The sequence below is a fragment of the Dama dama genome, chromosome 12 (genome assembly GCF_033118175.1).
Source record: "Dama dama isolate Ldn47 chromosome 12, ASM3311817v1, whole genome shotgun sequence".
Classification (NCBI taxonomy): Eukaryota; Metazoa; Chordata; class Mammalia; order Artiodactyla; family Cervidae; genus Dama; species Dama dama.
Genome location: NC_083692.1, coordinates 46573220 through 46590669, shown reverse-complemented (window position 1 = coordinate 46590669; position 17450 = coordinate 46573220). Strand labels below are relative to the sequence as shown.

General features: G+C 36.3%; 1 protein-coding gene across 2 annotated transcripts in view; it reads right to left on the bottom strand.

Annotated features, from left to right (window-relative positions):
• Nucleotides 1-17450, bottom strand: part of UNC13C (unc-13 homolog C) — a 609739-nt gene that overhangs the window by 306555 nt on the left and 285734 nt on the right. For both annotated transcript variants that reach the window (XM_061158385.1, XM_061158384.1), the window contains 3 exons: nt 5142-5311; nt 2336-2451; nt 68-231 (listed from right to left, as the gene is read on the bottom strand). In XM_061158385.1, the coding sequence (XP_061014368.1) occupies nt 68-231; nt 2336-2451; nt 5142-5311 (450 nt within the window). The remainder of the gene's footprint in view (nt 1-67; nt 232-2335; nt 2452-5141; nt 5312-17450) is intronic.

The following is a 17450-nucleotide window of genomic DNA, read 5'->3' as shown; positions in this document are numbered from 1 at the left end:
GAAGAAAGAGTTCCCCTTTGGATTTCAACAGAGACTTTTGAACATGCAAAGATTCTGTAGTACTTACGTCATAGCTTGATAAATGGATTCAATCCCATAACGCATGGCAAATTCATCAACTATTTCTTGAGAGGCGTCATCAAAGAAAACCTTCCAGGCTTCATCCCCTTTGACCTCTGGGATTTTCACTCCACCATTAGCTTTCACTTCAGTCAAGTAATGGAACAAATTCTAAAAGTAAGTGTTTTTCAAACGTTCAGTTTTCTCAGACTAGGCCTGACATATTTAACTGTAACTTTCCGTAAATTGTATACTTACATTGTAATTGCATCTAATGTTTCATCAGAATCTATAAGCAATAGCAATATCTCAGATTTTCATTTTACTGAATCTCATCTTAATGCAAATTCTGATTTTATTTCTGTCTAGGTCTATACAGAATCAATGATTTAAATGTTTCAGATACATTGTATCATTTTAGAAGGAAGGAAATGGTCTTGCAAGTAAACATTTCTACATGCTAGCACATATTTTGCATTCATGGGCTCTGAGTAAATTAAAAAGCTCTGGATGAATAATGTGTTTTGACTATGTTAATACAAAATCTAGGTATGCAAATAAAACTAAAGCACTTTGGCTGCAAAATGGTACAAGTCATGACAATGAATTCAGGTGGAAAACAAATATTTTTACAATTTCGTAATGAAAAAAATCACTACATACAATTCCTTTTTGCTTCTAAGAAGTTTAGAAACTGCTGCAGCATGGGTTATTGAAGGACCCTTTCTGAACTGGATTTCAGTTCTTTGGGTTCTTGGACCCACAGAAAAGACTCTGAAAAGCAAAGCAAGACACTATTCCTGTCATTCCAAATCTCTGCCCACATTTTATGGCCAGAGTTGGCTCCCTATCCTGCCAGTTTGAGATTTATTGCTATTGGTCTACAAACTGAACCACTTTTTAAAAAAATTTTATTTTTAATTAAAGGATGCTTACTTTACAATATCGTGTTGGTTTCTGTCCTACATCAAATGAATCAGCCGTAGGTATACATATCTCCCCTCCCTCTTGAGCCTCCCTCTACCGCCCACCCCATCCCACTCCTCTAGGCTGTCACAGAACACTGCATTTGGTGAACCACCTTCCTTGATGGATTATCACTGGCTAGTCTGTACTCAGGAGATTGGTTCCATCTCTAATTACTTGGTTCTATCTCTAATTATGTGCAATGTGTAAATGACTTAGATACTGTTCCTTGTTTCCTTCTTTAGTGAAAGGGAGATGCAAATAATTACACATACATTTTCAGAGATATACTTAGGAAAAATCATGTGCAAAGAGCAATGATTCTCCCAGCTACCTTTCTGTTTCGTAGGAAGGTACTTTCTCTGTACCTCTTTGAACAGGGGGAAAGGTATAGTCCTCAGCTTCACCACATATTTTTTGATACATGGGATGTGTCTTTTGCATCATGGAAAAGCTCCAGTGACATGTCAAACTAAGCTCTCAGTTGCAAAGCATCTGGTAGAAGCCCAAGATTGCTTGCCTGTGCAGGGACACTGAGGCACGAGGGGCCCAGAGCATCTGCCCTTTTGATTCAGTCTGAGTGCTCTCTACTTCTTTCTAAGCCAACCAAGCTCCTCTTTTTGGATAATATATTCTCTACTATTCATGGGTGCAAACCGACATTCTGATACTTGCTACCCAGATATGTTTGTGGAAAGGGTAGTTAAAATGGAGGAGGGTTCAGTATGTATGAAGTCGTCTGTTATACTCAGAAAAAGACAGACAAATTTACTGCTAATTACATTGGCTCCCTAACAACATTTCTACAACATCAGATTTTCCATATTTAATACACAATAGTCCTAATTAAATCTTCAACATAACCTGAGCACTAACTCAGAGTTCTCAAAAATTAGCATGATTTGGATCTTCTCCTTCATTATTACAGTATTGATACTATAGATTTAATGCTTCCAAAATATCATGACTTATTTCTTCAATGAATGCTTTCTAACAGTCTTCTTCCTCCCTGGAAGGATGGTAATTTGCTCTACTTGTTCATTATCATCTCATTGCCTGTTTATTAAAACTTGCCTCATATGCTTGTTCTAAACCTCATTTTAAGACAACCAGCCCTCTCTTCAGGGGGCAATATATAGGCTATGTGATACGCTAGCACATCACTTGCTATTGTAAAGAATAAGAACTTCAGGGACAACTTCACAAACCTAATTCAATTCTATTTTTAAAAAACAAATATTTTGTTGCATTATCTCTAATCAATGCAATTTATCTAGGTCTTATTATTAATATAACTCAAGTTACTTACCTCATGTAGACATGTATATTGTATATGATATGGAGCAACCTTCTCCTCTCCTTTTATTTCCACATTAATTTTCAGTCGAATGGCCCCAGACACAGCTGATTTATCTGTCCGTTTCTCTGATAAAGCAGAAAGTAATTGGTCAGTCATTTTTGACAATATCATTTTTCTTATACAAGTTCTCAAAAGCTTAAAAAAAGGCTTATATTGCTAAAAGTCATTTTTCTAGATCAGGTTTGATTAACAATACTGATTCTGCTAAATACAATTTAAAGTAATGCGCCTATATGTCATTGAGATCGTCAAAATGTGATATAAGTATTTCAAATAGCAAAGCTTAATCAGATGATTCTACCATTCTGATATAAAGTTCCATGTACTAGATCAGTTAAGATGATAAAAATTAATTATTTGTGCAATTAAAAGCAAAATAACTCAAAGATAAAATTAATCAGGAGAGTACTTTATCAAGAAGTCCCATTCTTTCTGTCCTTGAAAAAAGAGTCAAAGCTCTAACAAAAACATCTGTTAATAGTTTTCTCTGTCAGTGATTCATGAAGACCTATAGTCTACAACCTGTGTTTACTTACAAGTGTTAGATTCTTTCTTTGTTTGAATGGAGTCAATATGTAGTCAATTCAAATAATGTGTGTGTAATGTATGTGTATATATGCATCTAATATGAACTTAGGGGTAGCTTTGAGAGAAAGATAAACTTAGACAAATTTCTAGGGTGTGAATTTAGGTAGGGGACCTATGACTGATACCCACTTCCCTGATGAAACACATAAAGAAGCAAGCTGATCCATCTGAAAAAACCAAAGATGAAAATGGAGAGCCACACCAAGTCAGTGGTGAAGACTTCTTTAATTGCCCCTCTTTCTACACATCACTATATTTCTAGCCAGATAAGATACAGTTAAATCATGAAGTCTACTTTGTTCTTGTGGAATGTCTGCTGATTTTTCATGGTTAATAGTTAATAGTCACTGTGTTGCTAAGAGTCTTCACTTAATGCTAGGATTATGAGACTTTCTCCTACTGGCTAGGAGAGTTGATTTCTCAACAAATGCTTAAGCTGTTTGCTGTAGCCAAGAGAAAGTCAGGTCTTCAGACCTCTTTGTCACAGACCTTTCCCCAGGATCACAGGGGAACATTTTAAGTACCATCATCACAATGGATTCATGGGACACAGGCTCTGCTCGGATGCCCAGAACTTTTGGCTAACTCCTCCTCTGCATGGTGAAATGAATTCTGAGTGTTGAGGAAGGAGTAACACTGCACAAAGAATGAAAATATGTTACTAATGGGGATTGAACCCACTGTGGATTTTATACAAAGCTAAAACCTGTTTTCCCTCTAAAGGTTAAACACCAGTAATGATGGCACAAAAGTGTGAATTGAGGATGAGCAGGCACAGGCATCCATGTTGGGCTGCATCGTATTTTTCTCTCCATACACTGAAGGACAGTTTCTGCAGGAGAGCTGGGTGGCAGATTTTATTAGAAGCACACTCAAATTCTTTTGCAAACTGACTATACCCTTGTACATTTTGTCAAAAGAATAATTTGAGGAATTTCTCTTCTGAATTACAACTCAATTCAACGACATGCTAATTTATCACAGGAAAACAAAAGTGCATGTATAGTCAATTAATTGATCACAACTTGTGATCATTGTGCAGAGTTAACGGTCTGAAATTTACCCTTTCCTAACATTTCTGTTTTCATGTATAAAGTTATTTAATAGTATAAACAAGATACAGGAGAATTATCATTATAAATGAAGCAAAAACTCTATGCCAATAGTGGAGAAGCATTACTTTTAAGAGAGATTTCTTCAAAATAAAATATTTTCGATAACGAGCTTTTAGTCTAGCTTGAATTGTTTGTGTTCAGTTACATCTCTCTCCTTCTTAATTTAGACAGCCATCAATTCTGTAACCTCATCCCTTAACTTTGCAAACTGCTGTATTACTTGAAGCACGTAGGTTCTAAAAGTGAAAAGCACTCTGTAATGTGCTAAAATATACAGGTATCCTAAAATCAAACATTTCATAATCCTGGAAGTGTGTAAACTTTTCTTAGATTCACCACCATATCTTAAAAATGTAATTAAAAAATTCCCAATAATATATTTTTAGATCATGTCCTTTACAGAAAGTGAAGTGATCCATATCTTTTTACTGTTATTTAAGTCAGCACTAAAGATTCTAGGTTATTATTCAATTGTGGGAAAAGTCAAATTAAAGTTTATCTTTATTTAATTCTTGGTACAATAATAAAATTCCATTTTAAAATTATGCCAATTAAACATTCTCATATCTTCACCATCAGAACAAGCATATGGGTAAAGCTTTGCCTTACTAAAGCCTACTTTCATATCATCTTTGAAAGATATCTAAAATATACTTTTTGTTTATTGCCAAAATTCATTAAGGGACTGAAAGAAAATAAGAAATAAGTCAGACATTATTAAGTCATAGATTATTTGTTTTCTATACATTTGGCAAAGTTTTTTGAAGCTATACTTTATGAACTAAAAATTCAGAATGGAATAATATTTTTCTCCTAAAAGACACCCATTTGATTCCTTGAAAGACTGTTTTATCTCAAATTTGCCAGTATCTTTCAATAATATTGAATTTAAATAATTATCACCTTATTTTCTAATGAAACTTACCTGCCTAAAGGCCAAGTAAATGTTCTAGAAAAACACTGGTTATTTTTACCAATATGGGAATATAATACCTGTCACAGATATTCTGGAATTTTATTTAACATGTTTCAAGTAGATACAAGATAGTCACCTAAATTGTACCAGACATCCATTTCTCCACTCAGGGTCCTCACTTCTACAATTGTTTGCCCCAGAAAATCATCTGACTCCTTTTTGAAATGTTGCTTCACTCTGGATTTGATGTCATCATCTTCATCCCACACTCTGACTTTGATTCGATCTGTGGAGTTATGGCATTCACTGAAAATAGATGTGGACAAGTTAATAACCATTGCTAACTTCTCTAAATGTCATTTGATGTTAGCAATTTGTTTTAAATCTTATCTAATCCAGAAAGGCATACCACATTGCATAGTAAATAAGATTTCCCATGGACCATTCCATCCATTGGATGTTGCAGGTATCAAAGATATTGAAAAAAGGCTGCAATTGTTAAGTAATGTTAATAAGAGAAAATCCTGCCCCATTCCATTCTATTTCTTTTAACTGAACTACATATAACTGAATATGGGTCAGAAATCTGTGGGCTGCTTTCTCTATGATATATTTCCTATTTGCAACAGTTATCTATGGCAACATGTCCATGCTCAGAAAATTATGTATCATAAAGCTAATTTAATTGCAATGGGTGTTGAGAAAGTGGACATTACATAGTCTGCCTAATAAGTTAAAAATCTCAGTTAAGCATATAAGATATTGTTAAATCAAGTCATGACATAAGGATGCCCAAAATCTCTAAAAATTCTCCTTCTATTTTGGCTATATTTCTGCTTATGTTCCTCATCTTCTCAAAACTTAAGCTTGATAAATCACATTCTTAGATTCCTTTGTAGTTATGGTCCAGATGTTTGACCTAAATTCAAGCAATACCTGAATTCAAATTGAACAAAGTGAGGCAGTGGTTGTATTGTGGGGTTTAATTCTTTTAGCAACAAGGGTGGTGGTCTTTAACACTTTGTCATACAGTCTCTGGTATTTAGTACTGAGGGACAAATAATTGATCAATAGTGACAATTGTGTGTGTGGTTTTTTTTTTTTTTGCAAAGAAGCCTCATGATATAATTGGACATTGTTTTTGCACAATTGATTTAGAGGCTGGCCTCTGGCCTCTCCAAAAATTCTTGAGCAATCTGAGTCTATGAAATAATTTTTTTTCCTGCATAAACTAGAGTGGGCTCTGTTGGCTGCAATGAACAATAATGAATAATGTAATAGTTTACAAAGAATGAAGAGAGCTACAATAATAGAACTTAAAATGTGGAATTGACTTTGTGGAGGAGATGATGAGGGCAAGCATTGAAGGTTTAATTACCTCAGGCTTCAGAGCCACTGCATTTTGGAGTGCAATAGCAAAACAGCTGGTCAAACTGTTGTTTGCTATACTTTGGAATCGTGACCACATACCAACTCAAACTTTTTTATTAGTATGAATGGTATGAGTAAAATTCAGAATATTGGCATATGCTCATCAAGTCTTGCTGCTTTCACAAATGTACTGTGGTAGATAGAGATGCACTCAAACTATAGCTCGACTCCTCTAAGCAGAGATGCAAGGGAACACAGCTATTCTGAAAGAGGTCACTCTGCTTGTGTCCCACACAACTGAGAATATCACAATTTGGAACTACACAGGTTGAGGACTGCCAGCTGTTTCTGTATACAAAATGTATGCATACAAGCAGAGGTTTCTGAGTGCAGCTTCAAAAATAGATAAAACTGTTACCCCAGGGTATTTCAAACACCTTTCTTTAGGAAGTCTCTAAGTGACAATGAAAGGGAACTTAATGGAAAAGATCAGATGAATGGTGCTGCACCCTGGCATACAGGGTTACAGGGCTAGAGGCAGGGGTTATAGGGGTAGAGGCAGGCAGCAGCCATTAGGTTAAGAGAGAGGAATTGGTCAGAACAAAGGAGCCAGTGATAATGAGGTAAATATTCCAGGGGTATGTGGTTACTTAAAAATTGTCTTGAAGCTCACATCCTGGAAGTCTGATAAAACTTCCAGGGCATGGTACTTTTAAATGTGCCCCAGGGTTGCTACAGGCTTTATTTAAAGTAATTTCTGGGTCCTTGAACTCACAGCAGTAGGAAGTGGACTCCAAGTAGAACCTCTTCCCAGCTAGGAAGACCATAAACCTGGACTTCCTAGGATGGTCCCAATTTATGGTTTTGTAGATACACAACGCCTTTTAAATCTTTTTAGAGCCCTCTTTCATTTACTTTCATTTTACACAGCATCTGCGTAGAATGCAGGCATTGGCACATTGGTCAAGGAAGGCCCCCCCAGATGTAGAACCAAGGACTTGGAGAAAATATATAAAAGAAATTCACCAAGAAGTGCTACGACCTGCCAGATTGGCTAGCCAAGGAATGACTTCTGTTGCTAGTATCAGGAAATCCTGAGTAACCTGCTGAGCAGGACTCTATATTTGCTATGTACCACTGACAGTCATATGCTTCCCTTGTTCCCTGTTACTGAATGAGACTTTTTTTTTTTTTTAGGATAAACTGCTTTTATCCTAATTTCTTTCCTCTTTATACTAATACACTGGAGATATTAGAAGAAGATGATGTATCTTTAATTTATAGACTTAGGAATGACAAAGAACCAAACCTGGAGGTGATAAAGAGATTACCCAAAGAGCCTAGACTTCATACTAAACCCAGTAACTGGATGTAATTTGGGGACTACCTACCTTGGAAGACAGAGGATGGATCCATTACATTTAAAGTACATACAGAGATGGAAATATCATGAATAAATACTGACTGCTCAAAGAGGTGGAAGGTGACAGATACCATAAGTTCATTCAGCCAATAATTTTTCAAGCCCTCCTTCCCTTTCCTGCTTCTGTGCAATATCCTAGTCTCCCCTGAAACTAGAGATGACCACTTGGCACAGTTCTACAGTGAAATATACGCAGAAGGCTTCTGGCTCTGTCTCTTCTATTTTCTTCTTTTATTCCTCTGGAACATGGATGTAGAACATCTTCCACGGAAGATGATAAATGAGGAACATAGATTAAGCTTTTCACTTTGAAGGGATAATAGTCACCACTGTTGTTGTTGTTTGGTTGCTCAGTTGTGTCTGACTCTTTGCAACCCCACGGACTGTAGCTCACCAGGCTCCTCTGTCCATGAGATATCTCAGGCAACGCTGGACAGGCTTGCTATTTCCTTCTCCATACTAGCCCTCAAACGCCTATACCTGGAATTCTTGTCGAATGAAATAAATCTCTTTTTGACTAAACTACCATCATGGCTTAATAAGAAGTTTAATAAAATTCTAACTGAATCGGTGGGAAAATAATTTAAAAATCTACCAAGTTCATTTTGTTTGATTATATACAAAATGGTTTAAAATGCTTAATTATTAACTCTTACTATTTTTATACTTGCTGTGTTTTATGTCATTCCTTAACTATTTAGCATGTGTTTCACAAACTTTGACTTTTATGAAAATACAAAGGTTTATTATTTGGATGGGAAACTGTATGCTCATATAGGAAAATCTGACAGAAAGACTTTTTACACACAAGAGAAAAATCTATCACATATAACTCCATTAAATCTTACTCTATTAGATCATTTCCACCCTGATTAATTAGCTGACAAAGATTCCTGTCTTAATTCACCAGCTTGTGACTTGCCTTTCCTATAAGAGGAGAATAAGGTATTTTGCTTCACAAACTCTTGGTAAGTAAAGTAAGTACTGTTAGGACAATTTGCATTGTACGTTTTTCTTAACTAAAAACAATGTGTATCTTAAAGAGTAATTAATATGCCCAATTTTATGTTTTTTCATTATTAGAGACAGGAATGGCTTTGTTTCCATGGGAATAAGTTATTTTATTCTTTCCGAAATTAAAGCAAAGCATTTCACTCTTTGGAACTCAGGATTATTATGTGTGTTTATGTTCTGTTTTGTCTTTATTTCTGTTTTCAATTTGCAGGTACCCTAATCTCTGCGCTGCCAATCATTATTTGGCAACCATCCAAAAGGCTAATTTCTTTATAATTACTTATACTAAATTTTCAAATGGTCTCACTGCAATTTTTTTTTTTTTTTAGATTTAGTTTCCTGGATATAGTCCAAATACATATCTCCTATAATTAAAGCAAAACAAAGACAAAAAGCAAATTAAAAAACCAAAGAAAAATAACCCCCAAACCCAACTTATCGAAGTTTAACCTATTCTGAGAAGGATTGTTTTACCTAAAGAGATGCTCATGAATTTCATAAAGCCAATAAAGCCTGATTTCAATAGAACAACAAGCTCTTGCTCAAACAGTCATCCTCTGATGGGAAGTCATGAAAGTAGTATATGAGCAAAGAGTCATTTAAAAATGAGAACTGTATCTATAGTTGAACTAGTTATAATGAAGCAACTAAAATAATCTCACATGGCAACTATACCAAGAAAAAAAACAATAGTAAATGAAGCTGCAATTAAAATCATATTATTTAAGAATCTGTAAAATTCTAGCTATATATTTTAAGTATAGTAAATGAAATTTCTATAATATTTTAAATGTCATTGTATCAAATTTTGTTAATAGACACATAAGATAGATATTAAATGTATATATAAATGTGAGTTTATATACATATATATGCATTGAAACAATCTGTAAGGTTATATTCAAAATATAGGTGGTAAGATTAGTGAAATTTTTTTTAGTCTTTATCTTTTCTTGTTATAATCAATAAAATTGTATTTTAAAAAAATCAAACAATTATAAATAATCTCTTTCAGCTCAAGCTGAAAGGCAGGGAATTGATTGAAAAAATCATCAGCCAGAAACTTGCAAGAGCCATCCAGAGGCAAAGCAGCAGCAGCCTTTCAAACAGTAATTAAATTCTCTAGTTACAGCTTAATTCCTTAAACTCTGATCCACCAAATGGAAATATGTGAGACACTGGAGGCACACATTTCCTCTCAATGATTTATTATGAATTATGTAACCCACTTCCATCACAGTATAGGTGTCTTGTTATTGAATCAAGAGCCCTAACCCTATTATCTTTCAATTGCATCAGAGCAGATAGACAAACTCTAAGTTCAAAACCAGTGCCAGTGAACAGTGACTTTTCCTACTACATTTATCAAGGCCATTTAATTATGGGAATCTGAATTGACCAAAAAAAAAAAGAAAGAAAGAAAAAAAACACTGGTCCTCAACATATTCCTTTTGTTTAAGTTTTTCTTATGGTTTTCTATGCAGTAATCGGATGTTGTAGCTCTATTCTACTACTGTAATAGATCAGAGAACCAAAGGACAAAGATACATCAATCTTATATGATACACCAATTTTTCTGCCCCACCTTACAGCCCTACAATTGGATCATTAATACCTCAAAGCCCTTTGTTCTCTTTTTATCTCTAATGTTTCCTTCACAAGAAATAATATTGAAGATAAACTTATTTTAATAGCTGTCTTAAGTATTATTTGACATTAAAGATGATAAAATACCTCTTTAACAAGTGGTGCTGGGAAAACTGGTCAACCACTTATAAAAGAATGAAACTAGAACACTTTCTAACACCATACACAAAAATAAACTCAAAATGGATTAAAGATCTAACTGTAAGACCAGAAACTATAAAACCCCTAGAGGAGAACATAGGCAAACACTCTCTGACATAAATCACAGCAGGATCCTCTATCACCCACCTCCCAGAATATTGGACATAAAAGCAAAAATAAACAAATGGGACCTAATGAAACTTAAAAGCTTTTGCACAACAAAGGAAACTATAAGCAAGGTGAAAAGACAGCCCTCAGGTTGGGAGAAAATAATAGCAAACGAAGCAACAGACAAAGAATTAATCTCAAACATATTCAAGCAACTCCTGAAGCTCAATTCCAGAAAAATAAATGACCCAATCAAAAAATGGGCCAAAGAACTAAACAGATATTTCTCCAAAGAAGACATACAGATGGCTAACAAACACATGAAAAGATGCTCAACATCACTCATTATCAGAGAAATGCAAATCAAAACCACAATGAGGTACCATTACACGCCAGTCAGGATGGCTGCTATCCAAAAGTCTACAAGCAATAAATGCTGGAGAGGGTGTGGAGAAAAGGGAACCCTCTTACACTGTTGGTGGGAATGCAAACTAGTACAGCCACTATGGAAAACAGTGTGGAGATTTCTTAAAAAACTGGAAATAGAACTGCCATATGACCCAGCAATCCCACTTCTGGGCATACACACTGAGGAAACCAGATCTGAAAGAGACACGTGCACCCCAATGTGCACCCCAATGTTCATCGCAGCACTGTTTATAATAGCCAGGACATGGAAGCAACCTAGATGTCCATCAGCAGACGAATGGATAAGGAACCTGTGGTACATATACAGCAGGGAATCAGCCATTAAAAAGAATTCATTTGAATCAGTTCTAATGAGATGGATGAAACTGGAGCCCATCATACAGAGTGAAGTAAGCCAGAAAGATAAAGACCAATACAGTATACTAATGCATATATATGGAATTTAGAAAGATGGTAACGACAACCCTATATGCAAAGCAGAAAAAGAGACACAGATGTACAGAACAGACTTTGGGATTCTGTGGGAGAAGGTGAGGGTGGGATGTTCTGAGAGAAGAACATTGAAACAAGTATACTATCAAGGGTGAAACAGATCACCAGCCCAGGTTGGGTGCATGAGCCAAGTGCTCGGGGCTGGTGCACTGGGAAGACCCAGAGGGATGGGATGGAGAGGGAGGCAGGAGGGGGGATTGGGATGGGGAATACATGTAAATCCATGGCTGATTCATGTCAATGTATGGCAAAAACCACTACAATATTGTAAAGTAGTTAGCCTTCAACTAATAAAAATAAATGGAAAAAAAAAAAAGAAAATGAAAATATAGAGCAGCAATAGCAGTTCTAGAAGAGAAGTATAATGATAAATGCCCTTATTAAAACTAGTGGGATACAAAGTCAACATACAAGAATGGGTAGTGTTTCTATACACAAGCAACTCTCAGAAAGAGAATTAAAAAAAAAAAAAAGAAAGAAAAAAGATGATTAAATATTAGTTATGTTAAAGTAATAAAAGTAAGAAATTTGCTTGTTTAGAAAAATTCTTCATGTCAATTTTGCTGTGAAGAGAGAGACCACTTAGGGAGAGAGATCAGAAACAGGAAGGTCCATAAGATCACTTATATGTGAAATCTAGAAAACAAACTAGAAAGAACAAAATAGTGCTTACCAGGGATCTAGAAGATGGGGAAATAGGAGAGATGATATTTAAGAGTACAAAATAGTAGCTAAATGAGTCCTAAAGATCGAACGCACAGTATAACGAATATAGGCAATGATATTATATTATAATCATCAAATCTGCTAAGAGATTAGATCTTAATTATACCCATGACAAAAAGGTAATGATAACCATGATATGTGATAGAGGAGCTAGTTAATGCTACAATGGCAACCATATTATAGTATACATGTATCAAATCAACCTGCTGTTCCTTAAATTTATATGCCAAATATAATTTTTAAAAAAAGCAACGACATATATAGAAAACAGAAGGATCAAATTACTGTCTCAAAAATTAGGAGAAACATAAACGAGTGTGAGTATAAGATTGTGTGCAATAAGGGTGGTTTCTACTCACCACCTCCCTTGATTCACCATATATTTTACCAGCTCAGACTTATTTTTGTTGTGTTTCATAGGGCAAGGATGTCTTTGGACCTGCCTCTCAATACCTGATAAAAGATCACCTCTGTATGAAAATTCCCTAAAAATCATTTTTTTTCCAGTCCCTAGCACTAGAGCAATTAGATATGAAAAAATAATTTACCAAAAATATAAGAAAATATCATTGGTCAAAGAAATCATACTCTTCTTTTATTATTTTCTTTAACTATTACAAATGTGCATATTCCAATTAGTGGCTACTGGTATAGCTGAAAATTAACCATGTGCTTGAAGTTGGGGAAAAGATTCACATTGGAAAAATGTTTGACATTTATTGGACATTGGATTCAAGGCATTATCTTTCTAAATCTGACTTTTCTTTAAATGGTGACATACATTTTGTTTTAAATTGTCCAAAGATAAAGAAACTGCGTGTCAATGATCTGTAGGGCAAAAGATAGTCAGTTCAGTTCAGTGGCTCAGTCTTGTCCGACTCTTTGGACCCCATAGACTGCAGCATGCCAGGCTTCTCTGTCCATAACCAACTCCCAGAGTTTACTCAAACTCATACCCAGTGAGTTGGTGATGCCATCCAACCATCCCATCCTCTGTTGTCCCCTTTTCCTCCTGCCTTCAATCTTTCCCAGCATCAGGGTCTTTCCAAAGGAGTCAGCTCTTCGCATCAGGTGGCCAAAGTATTGGAGTTTCAGCTTCAGCATCAGCCCTTCCAATGAATATTCAGGACTGATCTCCTTTAGGATGGACTGGTTGGAACTCCTTACAGTCCAAGGGACTCTCAAGAGTCTTCTCCAACACCACAGTTCAAAAGCATCAATTCTTCAGTGCTCAGCTTTCTTTATAGTCCAACTCTCACATCCATATATGAATACTGGAAAAACCAAAGCTTTGAGTAGATGGACCTTTGTTGGCAAAGTAATGTCTGCTTTTTAATATGCCGTCTAAGTTAATCATAAATTTTCTTCCAAGGAGCAAGCATCTTTTAATTTCATGGCTACAGTCACCATCTGCAGTGACACTGGAGCGTCCCAAAATAAAGTCTGTCATTCTTTTCATTGTTTCCCCATCTATTTGCCACGAAGTGATGGGACCAGATGCCATGATCTTAGTTTTTTGAATATTGAGTTTTAAGCCAACTTTTTCACTCTCCTCTTTCACTTTCATCAGGAGGCTTTTTAGTTCTTTGCTTTCTGCCATAAGGGTGGTGTCATCTGCATATCTGAGTTTATTGATATTTCCTGCAGCAATGTTGATTCCAGCTTGTGCATCATCCAGCCCAGTGTTTCTCATGATATACTCTGCATATAAGTTAAATAGGCAGGATGACAATATACAGCCTGGACGTACTCCTTTTCCTATTTGGAACAAGTCTGTTTTTCCATGTCCAGTTCTAACTGTTGCTTCCTGACCTGCATACAGATTTATCAAGAGGCAGGTCAGGTGGTCTGTTGTTCCCATCTCTTGAAGAATTTTCCACAGTTTGTTGTGATGCACACAGTCAAAGGCTTTGGCATAGTCAAAAAAGTAGAAGTAGATGTTTTTCTGGAACTCTCTTGCTTTTTCAATGATCCAGCAGATGTTGGCAATTTGATCTCTGGTTCTTCTGCCTTTAACACTTATAAATCCATGGCTGATTCATGTCAATGTATGACAAAAAACCACTACAATATTGTAATTAGCCTTCAACTAATAAAAAGAAATGAAAAAAAAAATCCAGCTTGAACATCTGGAAGTTCACGGTTCACATACTGTTGAAGCCTGGCATGGAGAATTTTGAGCATTACTTTACTAGCATGTGTGAGACTTCCCTTGTGGCTCAGAGGTTAAAGTGTCTGCCTGCAATGCGGGAGACCTGGGTTCAATCCCTATGTCGAGAAGATCCCCTGGAGAAGGAAATGGCAACCCACTCCAGTATTCTTGCCTGGAGAATTCCATGGACAGAGGAGCCTGGTGGGCTACAGTCCATGTGGCCGCAAAGAGTCGGACATGACTGAGCAACTTCACTTTCAGTTTACTAGCGTGTGAGATGAGAGCAACTGTGCAGTAGTTTGAGCATTCTTGGCATTGCCTTTCTTTGGGACTGGAATGAAAACTGACTTTTTCCAGTCCTGTGGCCACTGCTGAGTTTTCCAAATTTGCTGGCATATTGAGTGCAGCACTTTCACAGTATCGTCTTTTAGGATTTGAAATAGCTCAACTGGAATTCCATCACCTCCACTAGCTTTGTTCATAGCGATGCTTCTCCTTATTGCCAAATTCAGACTCAAATTGAAGAAAGTAGGGAAAACCTGAAGATCATTCAAGTATGACCTAAATCAATCCCTTACTATTATACAGTGGAAGTGACAAATAGATTCAAGGGATTAGATCTGATAGACAGAGTGCCTGATGAACTATGGACAGAGGTTACTGACACTGTATAGGAGGCAGGGATCAAGACCATCCCCAAGAAAAAGAAATGCAAAAAAGCAAAATGGTTGTCTGAGGAGGCCTTACAAATAGCTGTGAAAAGAAGGGAAGCCAAAAGCAAAGGAGAAAAGGAAAGATATATCCATTTGAATGCAGAGTTCCAAAGAATAGCAAGGAGAGATAAGAAAGTCTTCCTTAGTGATCAATGCAAAGAAATAGAGGAAAACAATATTATGGGAAAGACTAAAGAACTCTTCAAGAAAATTAGAGATACCAAGGGAACATTTCATGCAAAGATGGGCACAATAAAGGACAGAAATGGTACGGACATAACAGAAGCAAAAGATATTAAGAGGAGGTGGCAAGAATAACTATACAAAAAAGATCCCCATGACCCAGATAATCATGAAAGTATCATCACTCACCTAGGGCAAAAGATAATGTAACTGTAATGAGCCAGAACAGCATATGTTGCCATTGCTTTATGGTTGTCTTATTCTACCTCTGATATCCCAAGGTCTATGATTTATATGGTAAGTTGTCTTTTTCACTTTACTTTCAAGCCAGTGTTCATAGGCATAATGGAGTAATAACATAACCAACTTGAAAAAAAGATCTCCCTGATTTAAATTCCATGTGAGCCACTTACTAGCAATATGGTTTTAGGCAAGTTATGTGATTACATTGGGCCTTCCAGGCCAATCTATAAAACTATTATAGAACATCAATAATAACCTTTTAAACATGATTAAATATATAAAAAACAGAACTATGCTGGGCACTTAGAAGGCTTTAACTAGACTAGCTAACTAATATAGCTAATTACATAATTCAAAGATATATTTTGCTTTAATAGCAAAGGACAAGTTACTGCAAATCTCTAAAATAGGGAAAATTTTAGTTAGCCTAATTATCAAAACACTGAAAATTAAATACTTGATGCATACTGATATAGTAAAATTTTATTCAACTACTAAAACAATGTTTTAGATGAAAATTTTTATCAGGGGTCTCTCTTCTTTTTCCATTGATCTATACGTCTGTCTTTATGATAGTACCGGAGTATTTCAATAACAGTAGCCACTCAGTCATGTCCGACTCTTTAGCGACTCCATGGACTGTAGCCCGCCAGGATCCTCTGTCCACGAGATTACCAAGGCAAGAATACCAGAGTGGGTTGCTATTTCCTTCTCCAGGGTATCTTCACAACTCAGGGAGTGAACCCATGTCTCCATGTCTTCTGCACTGAAGGTGGATTCTTTACCACTGAGCCACTAGGGAATTAGATTTTTTTTTCCCTCCTCAACAAAATTTTAAGGGTAAGGTACAGTATTGTTGCCATCATCTGCTGGATCATCGAAAAAGCAAGAGAGTTCCAGAAAAACATCTATTTCTACTTTACTGACTATGCCAAAGCCTTTGACGGTGTGGATCACAATAAACTGTGGAAAATTCTGAAAGAGGTGGGAATACCAGACCACCTGACCTGCCTCTTGAGAAACCTGTATGCATGTCAGGAAGCAACAGTTAGAACTGGACATGGAACAACAGGCTTGTTCCAAATAGGAAAAGGAGTACGTCAAGGCTGTATATTGTCACCCTGCTTATTTAACTTATATGCAGAGTACATCATGAGAAACGCTGGGCTGGAAGAAGCACAAGCTGGAATCAAGATTGCCGGAAGAAATATCAATAAACTCAGATATGCAGATGACACCACCCTTATGGCAGAAAGTGAAGATGAACTAAAAAGCCTCATGATGAAAGGGAAAGAGGAGAGTGAAAAAGGTGGCTTAAATCTCAACAATCAGAAAACTAAGATCATGGCATCCGGTCCCATCACTTCATGGCAAACAGATGGGGAAACAGTGTCAGACTTTATTTTTTTGGGCTCCAAAATCACTGCAGATGGTGACTGCAGCCATGAAATTAAAAGATACTTACTCCTTGGAAGGAAAGTTATGACCAACCTAGACAGCATATTAAAAAGCAGTGACATTACTTTGCCAACAAAAGTCCGTCTATTCAAGGCTTTGGTTTTTCCAGTGGTCATGTGTGGATGTGAGAGTTGGACTGTGAAGAAAACTGAGCACCGAAAAATTGATGCTTTTGAACTGTGGTGTTGGAGAAGACTCTTGAGAGTCCCTTGGACTGCAAGGATATCCAACCAGTCCATCTTAAAGGAAATCAGTCCTGGGTGTTCATGGGAAGGACTGATGCTGAAGCTGAAACTCCAATACTTTGGCCACCTGATGTGAAGAACTGACTCATTGGAAAAGACC